At 48.8% G+C, this 18023-nt stretch overlaps 1 protein-coding gene across 5 annotated transcripts in view; it reads right to left on the bottom strand.

Annotated features, from left to right (window-relative positions):
- CHST11 (carbohydrate sulfotransferase 11) overlaps positions 1 to 18023 on the bottom strand; it is a 256844-nt gene that overhangs the window by 129117 nt on the left and 109704 nt on the right. For all 5 annotated transcript variants that reach the window (XM_032416361.1, XM_032416362.1, XM_032416364.1 and 2 more), the window contains one exon: positions 6823 to 6908. In XM_032416361.1, coding sequence (XP_032272252.1) covers positions 6823 to 6908 — 86 coding nt within the window. The remainder of the gene's footprint in view (positions 1 to 6822; positions 6909 to 18023) is intronic.

Genomic DNA, 18023 nt, shown 5'->3' with positions numbered 1-18023 from the left:
CACACATCACACACACACATCACACTCACACACATCACACTCACACATCACACTCACACATCACACTCACACATCACACACAACACACACACATCACTCACACATCACTCACACACACACAGGCACCCATGGTCTTATCGATCAGCATGTCCAGCTTAATAACAGAGTCAACCAGACACATAACATAAATCAAAATTTTTAGGAAGTGCTCACGATGAATAGCTAGTAGCTTCCAAGCAAGAGGAAATCATTCTATCTTCTTATTCAACAAAACTCCAAGTGTGCACCTGCAAAGTGTCTGAGCCTGTAGTGCAGGGGCCCACCGTGGCCCAGACCCTCTAAGAGAAGTCCCACGTCACCTAACTCAACTCAGACCCTTGTTGGCTACTGATTAACACGATTAATACCAATTCTTCCTCGGTACAATCTCAGGTGCTTTTTATACATGATTTCAAAACTCACAAAACTCCAAGACTGTATTGTGTTCCTATTTTACAGTTAAAGGAACCAATGCTTGGGAGGTCAAGTCATCGACCCAAGTCATACACCTAGGCTGGGATCCCCCAGTTCCTTCAAGCATCCAATTCTCTCCTCTGACCCAAATCGTGTCTGACTCTAGAGTCCCCATCTGTCCTGGCTCGATTGGAAATCTGACCAGGGTGCCTTCCCTGGTTCAAAAATAACAGAGCCACTGGCCATGGTGAAAGAGGCGGCCCACTGTCCCTGGGTTTTGCAATGGGCTCACTCATCTATTGTAATTTGCAGTTAATAATGAAGCATTCTCCCAAGCGCTGTGTGTAAGATCAAGTTCATGTACTATTTATCTTTGCCAGCCAGCTGCCTTTCTGCTAGGCTGACAGTAAGTAATATCTTTGCATAAGGAGCCAGTCCACAACTAAATCAATTAATCCCTCTTCGGCTGGTAGACAGCTGTTGGGTCAAAACAAGATAATTAGATGGACGCATCATTTACCAGGTGGTTGGTAATGAAGGGATTAATTGCCCAGAGTTGGAGGCTCTACAATATCTGTTCTTCCTTGCCTTCTCCGGGGTGTCAACCATTAGCAGCAGTCTTCCCAAACGAAAATTCGGAAGGCCGAGAGCCTCTTCTCCTTTCGCACTTATCCAAAAGACTGGAGCTGCTCCTTCTGAAGCGCCCATCTGATGCGTGGCATGGGGCAAGTCTGGGTTCTCCTGCTTACGGGGTCCAGAGCCGCGTGGCTCAAGTGTCCCCGATGCAGGGCCCCTCCCAAAGCCCTGCCTGGGGGCTCCGCCTCTCGGGTCCGACCACACGGCCCCAGTGGAGTCTCCCACGCTGGGGGCCTTGACTCATGAACACGCCAGTGGAACACGAGAGAGGCTGAGAGCTCAAAACTGCCCCAGGGCCTTCGTAAGAAACGACAGGGAGCGGCCTCGGTGCATACGCTTTGAGGGGCTTTTGAGAATCAAAGAGTTTTGAACTGGAGGGACCCCTACGGACCCGCCAATCCAGTGCTTCTGAGCTCGGCCGCCGCTCAGAATCACCGGGCAGTTCTGAAGAACATCGATGCCCCCGCCCCTAACCCAGACCCACCAACAAAAGCAGAATCTCTGGGTGAGGCCTGGGCACTGCCACTGTGTCAAAGCTTCCTGAGTGGTCCTCGTGGGCAGCCAGGGGTGAGAACGCCAGGTCTCGGTCATTTTGTGGAAGAGGCCGCCGCGGCAAGGAGGGGGCAGGCTCTGCCTTAGAGAAGCCCCACAGTTAATAAGCGGCTTGACTCAGAAGCAGCCCTGACTCATGAGCTGTACGCTCTCTCCTCTGGGCTCCTTGTGACCACCGATCCCGCCTGCGAGTAAAGACTACACCCTCCGCAAGGGTGGACGAGCCTGGTCCAGCGGGCACCACCCTGCCCTTGCTGCCTTCTCTCCAATCAGCTCCCTGCAGGCTCCTCACTCCGGCCACAAAGCCCTCACCATTCTCTGAACGTGCCATGGCCTATCCCACCTGGGGCCCACGCTCCTGCTATTCCTCCCCTCCCTGATGCTGTTCCCTCTTCTCTGTCAGGGGAAGCCTGATGGGTCTTCAAAGGCCTAACTCAAATGCCACCCCCTCTACAAAGCCTCCCACTCGCCCTGTACCTTAAAGGGCTGATTACTTACTCCTGATTCTCCCATAACTGAAAGGCTTCTATTGTGTGCACCATTTACCATGTCCTACGACCTACGTGCCTCTCCTCCCCACGTCTTTTCCCTCTGCTTAGCCTATAAATGCGTGCAGAAGAAACAAAGTTCGGCAAGCATTGCTAAGAAAGCTATTTAGGTTGTGCTAGAAGAGCCCCCACCCCAACCCCTTTGGACAATTCCAGGTTTTATCAATCTAAATCAAAGACCCCAACTTCCCAATTTCACCAAGGTAAGCTATCCCACAGCAGAGTTCTTCAGGGTGGTTCCTGCTCAGCCTGGCCACAACCAAGAGACAAAGGCCTCTCCAAATATCAGGTTCAGGAAGCAGAAAACAAAACTTCAGTTGTTTACTGGACATCCACTGTGCATTCCACATCACTCCACAAGCCTTGGCCCCTGACTTCGGGAATTTTACAACAGTCCTCAGCACATCCGTCTCAGCTTAAGTCACTAGGGAAGAGAACCTCAAGGAAGCATTTATTTTCCACCTGGAAAAGACGAAGTGATAGGCTCTCATCCTCCTACAATCCTACCAGGTCAGATGGGCCTGGCGCTACCATTTCAGAGAGCTACGTGATCTTGGCAAATTGCTCAGTGAACTGAACCTCCTTTAACTTATCTGAAGAATGGGGTTCAACCTTCCTTTTGGGGTTGTTGTGAAGATTCAATGAGATATGTGTAGAAACGCCTCGAACAGCGTGGTCTAGTAGAGTGAAAGTAGATTACACTTTCAGTGAAGAGTAACTTTCCTTCCTTTCTCCCTCTTTTGATCCTTCCTCCTGGAGCCTACCTTACGGAGAGGTAAATGTACTGTAGCATAGTGAAGACTGGACCATTAAGGGGCCACCAAATAATAGATATTTGTTTTTTTCCTCAAAAAAAAAAAATTTTTTTGTTTTTGTTTTTGGCCTCAAACAGTTCACCCAGAATACCACTAGATCCCTCAAACACAGACTGGCCCTCCCAGACCCTTAGGAATGCCCGTCAACAGTTGGACCTAGTGTACTCCTGCAAGCCTTCTAGATAGACTCTGTGTTTATGAATTCCTGGTCAGCCCCTGGGCTGTGCATCTGTCTTCTCGGAACGTAGTAATCACAGAGCAAGGAGAAATGCTAAAGAAAGCACCAGGGAGGGCAGGGCTGAACCGCATGAGTGATGCTGTGAAGATTTCAGGGAACCCACGCGAGGACCAGGAGGTGGGCGAGGCTGAAGGACAAGCTGTCTCACTCCTGCTGGCAACTCTGGGGGCAATTATGCCCTCTTAATGGCTGACGACGGAGCTCTGCCCCGCGAGTCTGAGCTGCAACAGGGCGGCCCACAGATGCGCTGGGGCCGCAAATACGCAGTTGGCAACTCCTGAACTTTCGGTGACTTGACACCAGCTGATCTGATCAGCAATTACATTTTATTTTGGGGCCAGGGAGACAGCAGAGAACCAGGAAAATTATAAGACATCAGAGTACAGTTTTTCTAAGAATATCAACCATAAACTTTTTTTAACCAATTGTTGTTTTAGTGGCTAGGGGATTTGTGAGGCCCTGAAATAAGAAAACCTTGGATACAAAAATCAGATTATAGCCAATTTTCCCCCAAAGGAGCTTTTAAGCCTTTGCCCAATAAAAATCTGGGTGTGATTCTGTTGTTGTTTTGGAGGGGAGACAGGGTAATTTGTGCCAAGAGAACTTTGCTGGTGACAGTGAGCACAGCATAGAGATAAATGGATTTGTAGTCTGTCCTGGGTTTGAATCCTTACTCTGCTTCTTACTAGCTGTGTGGCCCTAGGCAAGCTGTATAACTTTCTTGGCCTCAGCTCTCCCATTCGTGAAATGGGAGTGGCAGACCTGGTTGGGGGCTTATTCTAAGCATTCCATGATGGGGTGTTTAGAAGCATCTAGATAACAGCTGGTCTAGAGCACCAGTACATGGTAACTAAGATGGTGCCTTCTCGCTCTAACATTGGTTTCTTATCTGCAATAAACAGTTCGTGTTTTCACCATCATATATCAAACCCAAATAACCAGTCAGCATAAGACAGGGAAATGGCATCTCTAGGAGCAGTTTGGTTTCTAGTAATTTACAGGGTTTGTCATCTGCCTCTGTGATAACATCAGTCCAGGCTTAGCGGCTTCAACGGCCTTGGCTGGTAAGGAAACACGACAAACCACAACCATGCCCAATCAGGTGCAAAGTTTGTAAATGTCTTGTGGACACAAAATTTAACTCAACAGGGGTGCGTGCTCCCTTCTCTCCTCTAAACGCCCAGCCCACGGCAGCCGAAATGATCACCACGACAGTGTCTCTGAGAAGCACCACTGGCCATATTTGCGTGGGAATGGAACGTAATTGCAGCTTGTAAAGGAAACCAGCCTAAGAAAAAAACATCCCGAGGAAACAGGGAGATCTTCCTGCGGGGACATTTTCCTGGTTGCCAGAAAAGGGGGCCGGACAGCTTGCCCACGACATTCTTGATGGAGGTGACTCACCCACCTACGCCCTCACAAATGGCTCCCAGAGCTGCCTCTCCAGCCCCATTTTCCCTCCCAGGTCCTAGGCTGCTGCTAAATGAGCTTCTCACCCAGAAAACAAAACACCACCAGAAGGAAGAGATGACCTCTACCTACATAGGTTGGACCAAGCTGGGTCTCCCTTTCCAGTCAACTCCCTCACGTCAGCCCTGGGATACCAAGAGGAACCAGACATGGAAGGCTAACCCACATGCCCAGCTCACTCTCTGGTGCCCAGTGCCTGGCATGTGTAATACTGAAGAAATGGATGAGTGAACGAGTGAATGAATCCAGGAATGAACAAACTCCATAGGAGGCACCGAGCAAAGTACTGTTACAAATGAGGGAAGGCAGTCTCAGAGGGATGAAGTATCTTGCCCACACTCACGTAGCTTGGAAATGAAGAAACCAGGCTTTGAACCCACGTCTGACTCGAAGTCAAGGCTTCCAGTATGGAAACCCCCCACATGACCATGATAATGACAAATGTTTACATAGTCCCTGACACATCAGAATGATTTTATCCTCCCAACATTCCAGAGACACAGACTCATCACGTATTCAAGTTGCACAACCAATCGGAGGCAAGGTAGGGGTGTGAACCTAGACTTTCATTCTTTCAATCACAGATATTTGGGGGCACCGTCTATAGACGTGTTAGGGGTTGGGGATACAACAGTAAACAGCACAGACACAGTCCGTGGACTTCCTGTCCAGAGGGGTGTCTACTTCAGAAATAAGCTCCTCCCATGACACTGTATGCTGCCCACAGAATTTCCCCAGGAAAAAGTAGTGTTTCAGCAGCTGTATTTTGAAAGGGAAAATGATCTGAGAACAGAGCATGTCAACAAAAAAATAGGAATAGCTTGCATCTCAGTAGCCTGTGCTGTTCTCAACATGGCTTACCAGAAACCCTATCCTTTGTCGAGGCTAGTTCTACCTCTTCCTAAGGACGGGTATGCGAACATGCTAGGAGACTTGCCTATAATAATCAGATTAATTGGGCGCCAAAAAAAACCCCCAAATATCACATTCCCTGCTGAGTCACCAGGGAACCCAATAGGAAGCCTCAGGCAATGTGAGTTTGCAATTACCTGGCTAATCAGGCCTCGCCACACTAGAACTCCAAAGCAGTGGGGCTGACAAGGGAGTGAATTCACCTGGTTAGGCCACCCATGATGCACAAACTCAGGAGTCCATTTTTCCAGAAGGGAGTGCAGGTGAGAGACAGGGAAGACCGACCTGTGGGATCAGAAAGTTCCCTTTGCGAGACTTCAGGGAATGCAGCATTACCATGCATCATCTTCCTCTACCAAGCACCTTAGTCCACAGATATACTAAATTAGGAATTTGATACAAAGTAAAGCTCAGAGACTAAGGCCAAAGAAAAAGATTTTTTTTCTCAACAGCACTCAAAGGTCAGACAATGGGCCACTAGTTTTCACTTGCCAGTTCCTGGCATCAAGTGCTAATTAATGTTCCCGCAGGAGAACCAGCCTTAGAGTCTCCACATCAAGACCCACACACACCACTGAGGTCATCGCCATGGTGACCAGGCCTCTTCCCTTGGCTCCTAGCTTTCCACAAGGACACATTTCCTTGGTTGGAGCTTATTTCGCTCCAAGAGAAACTCTCCATAATTGAGCTCAATTTACCATGACAGTCACTTAACAAAAAGCACCCCCCAACCCCAGCCCAAGAATTGAGTCTTGGTAACCAGGTACAGTGAGGTGGAATCCTTGGGGCATCTTGGACTTGAATGAACCAACGTGGGACCAGGGTGGCCAGTTCACCCACATGTGAATCTTCTTTCGGGGTGCTAAGGGGGACACTGCCCGGCCGGCTCTATAATTTCAGAGCCCCATTGCTGGCACCTGTGACTATGTGGATCTCAAACCTGAGCAGGTCGGAAAGCTTAGTCCAGCACTACACCAAAGCATTTCTTGAATTCTAAATCCCGCTCGCTAGAATTTCGGAGCCATTATACAGAGAAAGGGTGACCAAGAAAGCCACCACTGAAGGTAAAATGCCAGGCAGTGCAAGGAAGTTTCAAATCCCCCAAGAACCAGATTTTGGAGTCTTTCATTCTCCCCTCCCCTCCAAAATTGATGCATGGAGACCAAGCCGTGAAAGCAAGCAAGTTTCCAGGGCTTACCTGGGTTGGGTTGTAGAGTTCTTGCAGGGGGCTTCGAGACCCCTTCCGGCAGCAGATGTCCACACCAAAGGGGTTCCTCCGCATGACTGAGGAGAGAAAGTGAAGGCTCATCAGAAATGAGCAACAAAGGCTTGTTGTCTGACAAAGAAAAAGGCACAGAGGTAGGTGGGGGAAGAAGAAACAGGTAGGAAAGGAAAGGAGATAAAACCACTTCTAGCAAAGCTGCTGTTCCTTTATCCAATGGCACGTCTTCTCCAGCATTCAGGTATCTCCACGCTCAGAAGGACATAAATAATCTTAAACATTCTTCCCAGCAAATTTTTAAGAAAACAAGACAGGCATCTAAAACTCACTGAAAGGAAGCTACTTACAAAAGACAGTGTAAAGGTTCTTCGGAGAGAGTGAGTTCTACCAGCACCAGGCTTGGTGATGTATTTCAAATCCCACAGCCTCCTTGAGGCCTCAATGATCAATTACAACCTCTTATTCCTGCCTTCCCCGCCCCCCCCCACCTGGTTCTGGTCTCCTGAGCACCATGCAGGGCCTCCCCCTGGAGGGCTCTTCCACTGGCTAAGTCAGGCGCCCGGTCACCCCAAAGCCTCTTGTAAATTAGGTTACTTTTAATGAAAATGTCAGGTCAAAGCAGAAAGGACAGGGCTATGGCTCTAAACAGATAGAGGTAGCACTTACAAGTAATAAAAGAGGGGAAAAGGGCGCCTGGGTGGCTCAGTCGGTTAAGCATCTGACTTTTGATCTCAGCTCAGGTCTTGATCTCGGGGTCGTGAGTTCAAGCCCCACACTGGGCTCCATGCTGGGCACGGAGCCCACATAAAAAAAATTTAAAAATAAAAGAGGGAGAGTTAAGGGAACTCCTCAAAAGCCAAAGGCGTTGGGGACACTCAGCACTACTTTTTTAAAGGTTTTATTTTTAAGTACTCTCCACACCCAACGTGAGGTTCGAACTCACAACCCCAAGATCAAGAGTCACACGCTCCACAAACTGAGCCAGGCAGGCGCCCCCCTCCCCCTCCCCAACGCCCCGAACTATTTTTAAGTGGAAAAGAGTTTTTTTTTTCCATTCTTCTTGTTCACAAAACACCCTCATTCCGGGCAGTCTCTCCCAGAGCCTAACACGCAGTCACCTGTTGATAATTATTTGTTGAAGGGCGGGCGGCGTGGAGGAGGGAGGAGCGAATGAATGAGCGAACAAGCGTTTTCTTCTCCCACAGGAGGCGATTTTCTTGTGGAATGACTTGGTAGGGGCATGGGCGGGACAAGGAAAGCAGATCCATCCACAAGCCTGAAGAATTCGCCCTTATGTAGCAGCCGCAGAGAGGACCCATGATGTTCCCTGGGTTTGCATTCCGGCTCTACCACATTCCCGCTGTGTGATCTTTGGCAAGGTACCTAACCTTGCTGTGCCTGTGTTTCTTCAGCTGTAAGATGGAGTTGGCTGTGAGGATTCAACGAGTTACTCCTATCTGCAGAATGCTTAAACCGGGGTGCTGGCCAAAAAGCGTTTCTTACAAATTTCTGAAGGGCATCAAACTGTACGCTGGATTTGCACAGAACGATTCCTGACCAAAACCCGCCTACCCCCGGGGGGGGGGGGGGAAGGTGAGAACTTCTCTACTCGTGAGCCATCCAGCAAGCTGATGGGCAGTCAGCAGACCTCAAAGGCTTCTCTGAACCGAGAGCCACAGAAGGCTGGGGCGGGGGGAGCCCGAGGGGGACACTTAGAAGCCAGCCGTAGGTCCGAAACGTGAGGAAAGCCATCTCCGCAAGGAGCCAATTCCTTCTGGAAGTTCTCCAGGTGAACTGACCCTTTCTCAGGCAGTTCTCCTTTGACCTGTCCCTTGGAGCCACATGGAAACCCTCAGAGTAAATCATCGCTTCCAGGAATCTGGAAGCTGCGTTTTCTGTCCCCTTCTCCGTTGCCTCGGAGAGCGGGGTCATTGCGCTTTTGCTGCGAAGGGCAGACAGCGCTTTGGCCCTGTGCCCTCGGGGTCTGGGGCACCGTGTCGGCAGCCACGGATGATCCAGAACCCAATGGGCGTGGCCGCGTGCCATCGCCGCTCCATGCATGGACGCAGAAAGCGAATTCCGGGTCATTTTCACGTGTCGGGAAATAGTCTTCTTTTGATGGGTTTTTTCCAACCGTGTCACAGAAACACGCGCGGGGCCGGATCGGGCCCACGGCTGTCGTTTGCTGACCCCCGCCCTGGAGAACGGTCCCCGGGATTCCTGGGGTCAGCGGAACAAGCCCCAAAAGCACGCTGCGTGCCCCACGGCCCTCTCCGGGGAGGCGACCTGCGGGCAAACGTCCACCCATAAAAGCCGTTCGAATTTGATTAGGCTGTGCGGGGAGAGGGGGAACACTGCCTCTTTGTTCCTCCACAACTGCCTCGAGAAGAAGGGGGAAAAATCCACGTTGTGTTTTTCTTTAATTTATTGCTTCATTTTTCATTTCCACCAAAAACGAGGTAAACTGTTAAATGCACGCCACTTGCCCTCGGTGCACAATGACATAGCAACACTTCGGAGGAGAAAAAACAGCCATAAAACTTGTAAAATTATGCTCACGCCGTGCAAGATTAAACTCTCCCCGTGGCGGCAGACAGGCTCCCGGGGCCGGTGGCTGCAGGACCCGCCACGGTGAAAACCCTACCGTGGAGTCCATTAAAAGTCAGCTTTTATGGGGGGCAGTATTATTTAATTGGTTTATTTTTCAAATACAAGGCCTTTAAAATGCTTTGACCGTGTGGGGCCTGCAATGCGGGCCCTTTCCCAAGGCCGCCCGCCCTCCGTGCCTCCTCCCGCCCTGGCCATGCGCGCTCCGTTGGGCGCCACGTGAACCAGCCTTGGCACCCCAGGCCACAAAAGCCAAAGGGGCCTTGTGCGCTGTTTATGAGAATGACAACAATCTTACTATTTATCGAGCGCTCACTGTGTGCCAGGCACTTGGTTAAGTGTAATCCTTCCCACGGTGAAGGAAGGACCTGCATTTTAGAGGTCTGAGCCTCCTTTAACTTCAGAAACTGGACCAAGGTCAAGACCACGGGAGTGGAAAGTAACCACATGAAGACTCAGACCTGACTGCTATAGGTGCTTCACATCCAAACAAGGACAGTGAAGACCTACTGCGTGCCTGGAAGCCAAAGGACGGGCTGGCAATTATGCACGTAAGTACTAAGTACGTTGGTCCCGTGTGCGTCTTCGGAAAAGTGGCATCAGAGAAGGTTGAGTGACTGACACACACAGATGGTGGCGGGTACAGTTTAGAGAGCGCTCACGGTGCGCCCAGCAGCTCACGCATTTCATCTGCACAGCAGCCGTATGGGGTGGGTACCACCACTGTCCCCACTTTATGGATAGGAATACTGAGGCACAGCAGGGGAAGGTAACTTGCCCGGGTCTCATGACTAAGAGGTGAGGCATGGACTCCCAACACAGGCAGCCCGTGCTCTCAGCTGCCATGCTGGGCCAAGGGTCAGGTGCCAAGTCCACCACGCATCTTTCTAGTTGGGCCCCAGACTGGGTTGGCTGGCCACTTCTAGGACAGAAGATCTAAAATGAACTCCAGTGTCCTAGGAGTCACTAAAGTGATGTGATGTGACAGCCAGACTAATAACTAAGTTATCGCACTCCATTCAACGAACTTTTCTCAAGCACCCACGGTATGCCGGGCATGGGCATGGGGGTATAGACCCTCCCCATCTTATTCACATTTTCCCCTGGTGCTTGGCACAAGTCAGTCCTCAAGAAAGGCTGTGAATGAGCTAGGATTTCAGGGTTCCTTCACAAGCGTTGGACAGGCTGTTTTCTACTATATAAGGAAGAAACCGCCTGTAGCATCCAACAGCTGGTTTTTTTTTTTCCTTTGAAAAATAAAAGGTCTGGTGATCAAAAGCCCTAAGAAATGAATCCCTGAGGACATTTAACAGACCTTCTGCCGTCCACCCGCCACCACGAGTTTTATTTAGCTGCAACACTTGCTTTTTTTTTTCCTTTCTAAACCCCTGTCAACGAAACTCAAGACCGTTTGGTAAGAATCGAATTGGCTCAACTTACAGCACAATTTCTTGGACCCAGGCACATTTCTGCATATTCCAAGGTACATGAATGAAGCCAGCCCCTGTGTTTGTTTTATGATGACAAAGAGCACATTGTCCTTAAGTGGGTCCTCTGCTCACAGTCAACGGACAGCAGGGGACACAAAGTGGGCTCCCAGCAAAGGAGCGGAGCCCACCTCACCCTCTGAGTGACTCCCCGTGACCTCACCTTGTGCTTCTGGGCTGGACAGGAGCTGCTGGATGGCTAATTCGGGTCTGAGGACGTAAAACGGAAAGGCCTTGGGGCCCTGGGTGTGAACTCACCTTTGATGCGTTTTAGAAAACTACAGGCATATGGGATGCTCGGGGATTATAGTCCAGCTCCACAGCCTCTGTGCTCTCACTTCCCTGGACATCCAAAGGGAGGCACTGCTTACTCAATCACCCGGGTCCGAATGCGTCTCCACCTCCCACCCACCCCCACCCTGCCGGCAAAACCACTCTAATACTGCACTGACTTCAGACACTTTCCGAATCTGATTTTGCTAACAGCCTGGGCATGATTCCTCATCAACACCACACTCTGCGGATGCAGAGCAAAAATGCAATCAAGGAGATGTCTTCTCCAAAGGCACCAATTCACGCTGTGCCCTGGTGCAGTACCGTCCAGACCATGTGTCTAAAGGATGTTGGAATGGGACCGTGTCTAGGTCAACATCATCAAGTGAGGAGAAGTGAGAGGGCTAACCAGCTCCCTCAGAGGGGGCCGTTCCTGGAAAGATGGGCCATCTGCTTTGCAACAGCAGGGTGCAGAGCCTCCCTTAAAAGGCCACTATGTCACAGCTGTCCCCTCTCCTGTGGAGGTCACCCCGTAGTTCTGACCATCCTGGCTTGCCTGGGACAGAAGAGATTCCTGGAACTCCGGACTGTTTCCATGCTAAAACCAGCAAAGTCCCAAGCACCGAGCCACACCCTTCGGATTCAAATCCTGGCTTCACTATTAACCAGCCTTGGGACCTTCGCTCAACGTCTTCATCTCTGAAATGCAACTATAAAGCACAATAATAATGCCTACATCCTAGGATGGTTTTGGGAATTAAATGAAAATGTAAAATAGCCTGGTACATAGCATCCAGGACTGTCCGTGTGAAAAGTCACAGGCCTGGATCCTACACCTCGCTTTGTCACCAAAGAGCCTCGCTTTGAACCAGGTACCCCCGGGGCCTCAGATTTCTCCTTGGTCAGCTGCAGAGATAAAACCAGGTGATCTCTAAGTTCCCGATGTCTAAGCACAGGGCAGCGGGAAGTTTCCCTGGAGAACCACGGGTTCAGTAAGTCCTGGAGAGGGCCTGGGGGTGGGGCAGTCAGGGGGAAGGGGCAGGAGGTGTAGACAGAGGACCCGGTGGCAGTTAGTAACAGAAAAGCAGGAGAGAAGAGTGTGGGCCCAGAAGACGTTGGGAAAGAAAAAGCAGTATTTGGCTGTGAGACAGACTTCTCCTCAATTTCTGCCCAGTTTACAAATTCAGGACCAAAGGCTGGCATCCTGGTTGAAATGAAGAGGTTTTTCAAATGAAAAAATGCCATCAACAAAGAAAAATTAATAATAATAATAATACAAAAATAGGACCCCCCCCCCCAAATCTTATACAGAAGCAGAACTAGTGGTCTCTAGCTCGGGTGGGGCAGTTGTTGGAACAAAACCCTCTTGTCTTAGTAACCCAGGACCTGAAATTCCACACCGGGAGGGACTCAGAGTGGAAAGAACCCAACCCTCAACCAGAAGCACCCGTGAGCCTGGCCTTCCAGGAGCCCTCTTGTTCTTTAGAGTTCAGCATCTCCTTTGGACCACCACTCTCCTTTTAAAACACAAAGGAAGAAATCCCCTTTGAGTCGCTCACTAACATCAGAACGTATTAGTTGTTCTGCCCAGGTTTCTGGAAGAAATATTCAGGACTAGAGGAAAGAGGAGGGAGAGAGAAGAAAACAAAGATGGCGGGGGGGGGCGGCGCCGGGCGGATAAGGTGCTGAAGCTCCCAGGGTTCTCGGACATCACCAGTTGGCTTAGAATTGGCTCAATCCCAAGCAGTTCCCGTAAAGCAGAGAGGGAAACAGAGGTACGTAAGTCTTCACAAATACCACATCTGTAGCTAATATATTAAAATTTTCTCCTGGTGCAGCCACTCTGGAAAGCAGCATGGAGTTTCCTCAAAAAGTTAAAAATACAGCTACCCTACGACCCAGCAATTGCACTACTAGGTATTTATCCAAAGGATACATAGTGATTTGAAGGGGCACCTGCACCCCAATGTTTATAGCAGCAATGTCCACAATAGCCAAACTATGGAAAGAGCCCAGATGTCCATTGCCAGATGAATGGATAAAGAAGATATGGTATATATATAATGGAATATTACTCAGCCATCAAAAAGAATGAGCTCTTGCCATTTGCAACAATGTGGATGGAACTAGAGTATATTATGCTAAGCGAAATAAGTCTGTCAGAGAAAGACAAATACCATATAGTTTCACTCATGTGGAATTTAAGAAAGAAAACTGATGAACTTAGGGGAAGGGAGGGAAAAATAAAATAAGATAAAAACAGAGAGGGAGACAAACCGTAAGAGACTCGTAACTCTAGGGAACAAACTGAGGGTTGCAGGAGGGGAGGTGGGTGGGGAGATGGGCTTTAAGGAGGGCACTTGATGTAATGAGCACTGGGTGTTACATGCAACTGATGAATCACTAAATTTTACCCCGAAACTAATACTACACTAGGGTTAATTTTAAAAAAATTAAAATTAAAAAAAAAAGATGTTCTGTATCTCTGTGAGATTTAGTTTTATCTCAAGGAATCTGAGGCTCTTTGAATCCATGTGTGCTCAGCACATCTGCATGCCCAGATGGGTTCAGGTTTTTGCATTCCGTTTTCTCCTGTCAAAGAGTTAAGAATCAAAACTCATGTTCGGAGCCTGAAGGGTTCTTAGCTCCCATCTGACCACTCCCGCTTATTTTCAGAGAAGAAAACGTGACCCAGTGCGGGCACAGGATAGCCAAAGTTCCCACAGCAGGGCTGGGAAAGAAGGGCCAAGCCTGCCCTGTCCTAGGCCAGCTCAACCCTCCACCTCTGAGTCCCTGGCAGCCCAGTCCCATGGCTCTCTTGTTGGCTCCCCTCCACATGCCCTCTGCCCAACTAAGTGCTTAGTGCATGATAGGTACTCAGTATGTTTGTGTCAAGTGAATGAGATAAAACAGCAAGTCAAGCGATGGGAGGGTTTAACCAAAGACGTTTTTTCTGTTAAAGGGTTATCAGGCCAAACCACTTAGCAAAAGAACAAAGAAGAGAAGTTCAAAGTTGGTTAGCTAACAAAACATCCTCAAAATTACTTAGTTGGCTTTCTTAGTCAAAGAAATGAAAACAAACAAAAACATAAGGCAAAATTAATATGATCCATTCTTGTGGAACTGTAATGTGCCCTAAATGAATTCTACAAACACTCAATAAACGTTCGCTTTTATTATGTCTCTCCTCTACTCCTCACCACCACCCTGGAGGTAGGTGGCATTACGCCCCTTTTAAAGACAAGAAAACTGAGGTTCAGAGAAGGTGAAGAATTTACCCGCTGACACAGCTAGTGAGCAGCAGAGCTGGGATTCCAACCCAGATTTCTGTGGATGCAAACCCTGCACGCTCTCCCCCACTCGTCTGAAATGAGACTTGTTATAGCTTATAGAGGTTGGAACTGGGAGAGGCCAGGCAAAAAGACAGTCCTGAGTATTGACCCAGTGTCCTCCAACTACCCAGGCTTTGGGAGCTTTATAAAACATTCAGCACACTTGTATTTGCAGGTGACTTTTCAAGAGCCCAAAAACACTGAGGGTGGGAGGCCCAGGGTGCTGGGGTTCAACCTAAACTATCATTAATACGATTATCAAACTTAAGTTTTTCAACTTTCTAGTCTTTCCTTCTCAGTCCCTACAACAACCCAGAGCTAATCAATATCATTTCCAGATCTGTTTTTCCTTATTGGAGATCCTACTAGCAACCACTAAAGACCACTGAGGAATTTGGGTTTTATTCGATTTGGAAATGATCGGAGCCCTTCTGATAGCTAATTCCCAGGTCCGTGTCCTTTCCCTACCATAAGCTCCACAAAGCTCCTGCCGCCCGGCCTGTGAAGGTGGTGGCAGAACTAAAGGGAATTAAACTTTTGGCAGACCAAGGTCAAGGGTATAAATCCCAGAATTAGGTGAAAGCACTTGACATAACTCTGGAAAAGAAAAGTCACAGCTTCATCTGAGGGCCAGGAGATTTACGGTCATAGAAACCTTCCATGGAGAGACTGTGATACTCAGTTTTGAAGAATATACCACATACACTACAACACTGACCTGCCAGGAGAAGCAGAAATATGCTGTCAAACGTAATTTACCCAAACCAATGGCCTCTGCCATCATGCACCCCCTCTTTTAGATGATTCTGGCCCATCTGCAAAAATGTCCCCAGAGCAGAGGCTTGTGCCCACTTCCACAAAGCACAAGGTCCCTGCCCAAGTGCAAACCAGCTGTCAACCTGACAGGTTAATGGAGAATCAGGCACATCTAGGACAAGAAGGGCCTTTAGAGGCCATCTGGCCTAATGGCTTTCTCACAAGCAAAGGGAATGGGTATTTATGATCAGAGAAATGTACCCTCAGAATTGGTTCTGAGTGAGCAGGACAAATGGCAGGACGCAAAGCTCAAAAATGACCTTCCTGGACAGTCGTGTTTGCAGTCCACCCCAAGAAAGCATGGAAGAGGTGAACGGCACTGAAAGGTTAAGAAACCCCAATCCAGTGGAACCTACCGCATCCCGAGCCCCATTTTACAGGTGGAGAAATGGACATCCAGGAGCGTAAGTGAGTCATCTAAGGTCACAAAGCTAGAGATCTCCTGTCTCCTGTCCTTTCACACCCAGTTTAGGTGTGATGAACTGATACTTTCTATTCTCTTCTTTTTTTTTTTAGTACTTGTCCCAATTCATGAGGCTCCGGGCGCTCACTGTTCCATCCCCTGTGATACTCTTCCCTCTGCGTTTGCTCACATTACCGCCCCCACCACCACACTAGCTCACACAACCTGCCCCCTCTTTCTCACTGTCTCCCCTCTGCTTTGTTTTTTATCCTTCTTCAAGGCACCTGTTGTCTTTTGACTTTTTATTGTAAATGCTTTATTGTCCACTGCCCATTGCTGCCATAAGATTATAAGCTCCATGAGAGAGGGACTTGGATCGTCTTCTCCACCCTGATCTCCTCAGTCCCTAAAAGAGTGCTTAAATTCAGCGCCTGGGTGAATGAATGAACAAATGAATGAATGAATTTGAGTCTTTTCCCAAAAGATAAGAAAGTAGACCATCTCTAAAACACAGTTACCCTCATCCAGTGTCTTCAAAACCTGTCTGATAAGAGTCTTCTGAGGTCCTCGTAAAAAAGACATATCCGCAGCCCCTCTGAATCAGGCTCCCCCAGAAAGGGGTCCTGGGAAGCAAGGAGGTGAGTGAGCACCCCATAGGATTCATGTCTCAGAAGGGTTTGGGGATGCCGGACCAGTCAGATAGGAGACACGGCCCAAAGGGCACGCAGATGCTGCACCTGCAGGACAATCTGGAGAAGAGGAGGGGGAAGCTCATTCCAGCTGCGGCCAGTGAGTTCAGGGGCCGGGGCAGAAGGTGTCACAGAGAATGTCCTTCCCAGGACAGGGGGGAGCCTCGCTGTGAAGGGTGTGTTGGCTAGGCTGAGGCATCTTCCTTGATTTGTACCTAACTCATTCCGAAAATATCAGGCCAGACTGGGAAAACATTCCTTTGATTCTGTAGTCAAGATGGAGCCCTCGAATACGATTTTCGAGGTGGAGAATCACACCAAAGGGGTTTTGCCGATTTTTAAAAAATTGTGGTCAAATATACATAACAGAAAATGTTATGTATGCCAACACCTTGATTTCAGGCTTCCAGAAAATGTACCAGTTTAACCATTTTTAGGTGTACGGTTCAGTAGCATTAAGTACATTCACCCTGCTACGTAACCATCACCACCAACCGTCTCCAGAACTTTATCATCCCAAACTGAAACTCTGTACCTATTAAACACTAACTCCCCACCCCCCTCTGCTTCCAACCCCTGGCAACCCCTTTTCTATGTTCTGTCCCTGAATTTAACTATTCTAGGTACTTCACATTAGTGGACTCATACAGTATTTGATGGTTGGCTCGTTTCACTTAGGAGAAGGTCTTCAAGGCTCATCCATATTATAGAATAAGTTAGAATCTCCTTTTTAAGGCTGGATAATATTTCATTGTGTGCATATACCATATTTTACATATCTAGTCATCCGTTGATAGACACCTGGTTTGTTTCCACCTTTTGGCTACTGGGAATAATGCTGCCATGAACACGGGTGTACCTAAGCAGTCCCGCTCGCATGCGGAATGTGAACCTGAGGGGGCCCGGAGGCTTCTGGGTGAGCGTGCTGGCTGGTGGCCTCTGAGCAGGCGCTGTGAGGAACGGCAGGTGGGCCCAGGAGCCTGGCTGATGAGCGCAAGGTCAGAACCATGGCCTCGGAGCCAGCCGCCGCCATGAGAGTCTGCCCGCAGCTCACACTTTAACCCACTCTCAGAGCAGTGAGCTGGGGGACAGGTGAGGAATCGGAGTGGCATGAAGCCACCTGCTGGGGTTTGGTCTTCTGCAGGGACTTGAGTCTGGGTCTTGGGTTACAAGAGCCCCCCCCCCCCACACACACACACAGACTGGGTCGCTCAGCTCTCCCTCATGAAGAAATTCCAGGCCACTGAGGCAGTAACCCAAAAAACTGCTGGAGAAAATGACCCCAAAATTGAGAGAGCAAAACTGTTCCCTTAAAAACCCAGCATGATTTCAAATTAAATACAGAAAATGTCCCAAACAGGCCAATATGTAGACATAGAAAGTTGATTTTCTACTATTTGTTGCCTAAGGGCAGGATGGTGAAGCACAGTAAACAGACATAAAGGTTCTTTTTAGGGTGATGGAAATGTTCTAAACTTAGATTGTGGGGATGGTTGTGTAACTCTGTAAACATACCAAAATTCACTAAGTTCTACCCTCAAAATAGGTGAATTTTATATGTAAATTATAT

The sequence above is a fragment of the Phoca vitulina genome, unplaced genomic scaffold (assembly GCF_004348235.1).
Source record: "Phoca vitulina isolate PV1807 unplaced genomic scaffold, GSC_HSeal_1.0 scaffold19, whole genome shotgun sequence".
NCBI classification, from domain to species: Eukaryota; Metazoa; Chordata; class Mammalia; order Carnivora; family Phocidae; genus Phoca; species Phoca vitulina.
The sequence above is the reverse complement of the archived record's forward strand: the minus strand, read 5'-3'. Positions and strand labels throughout refer to the sequence as shown.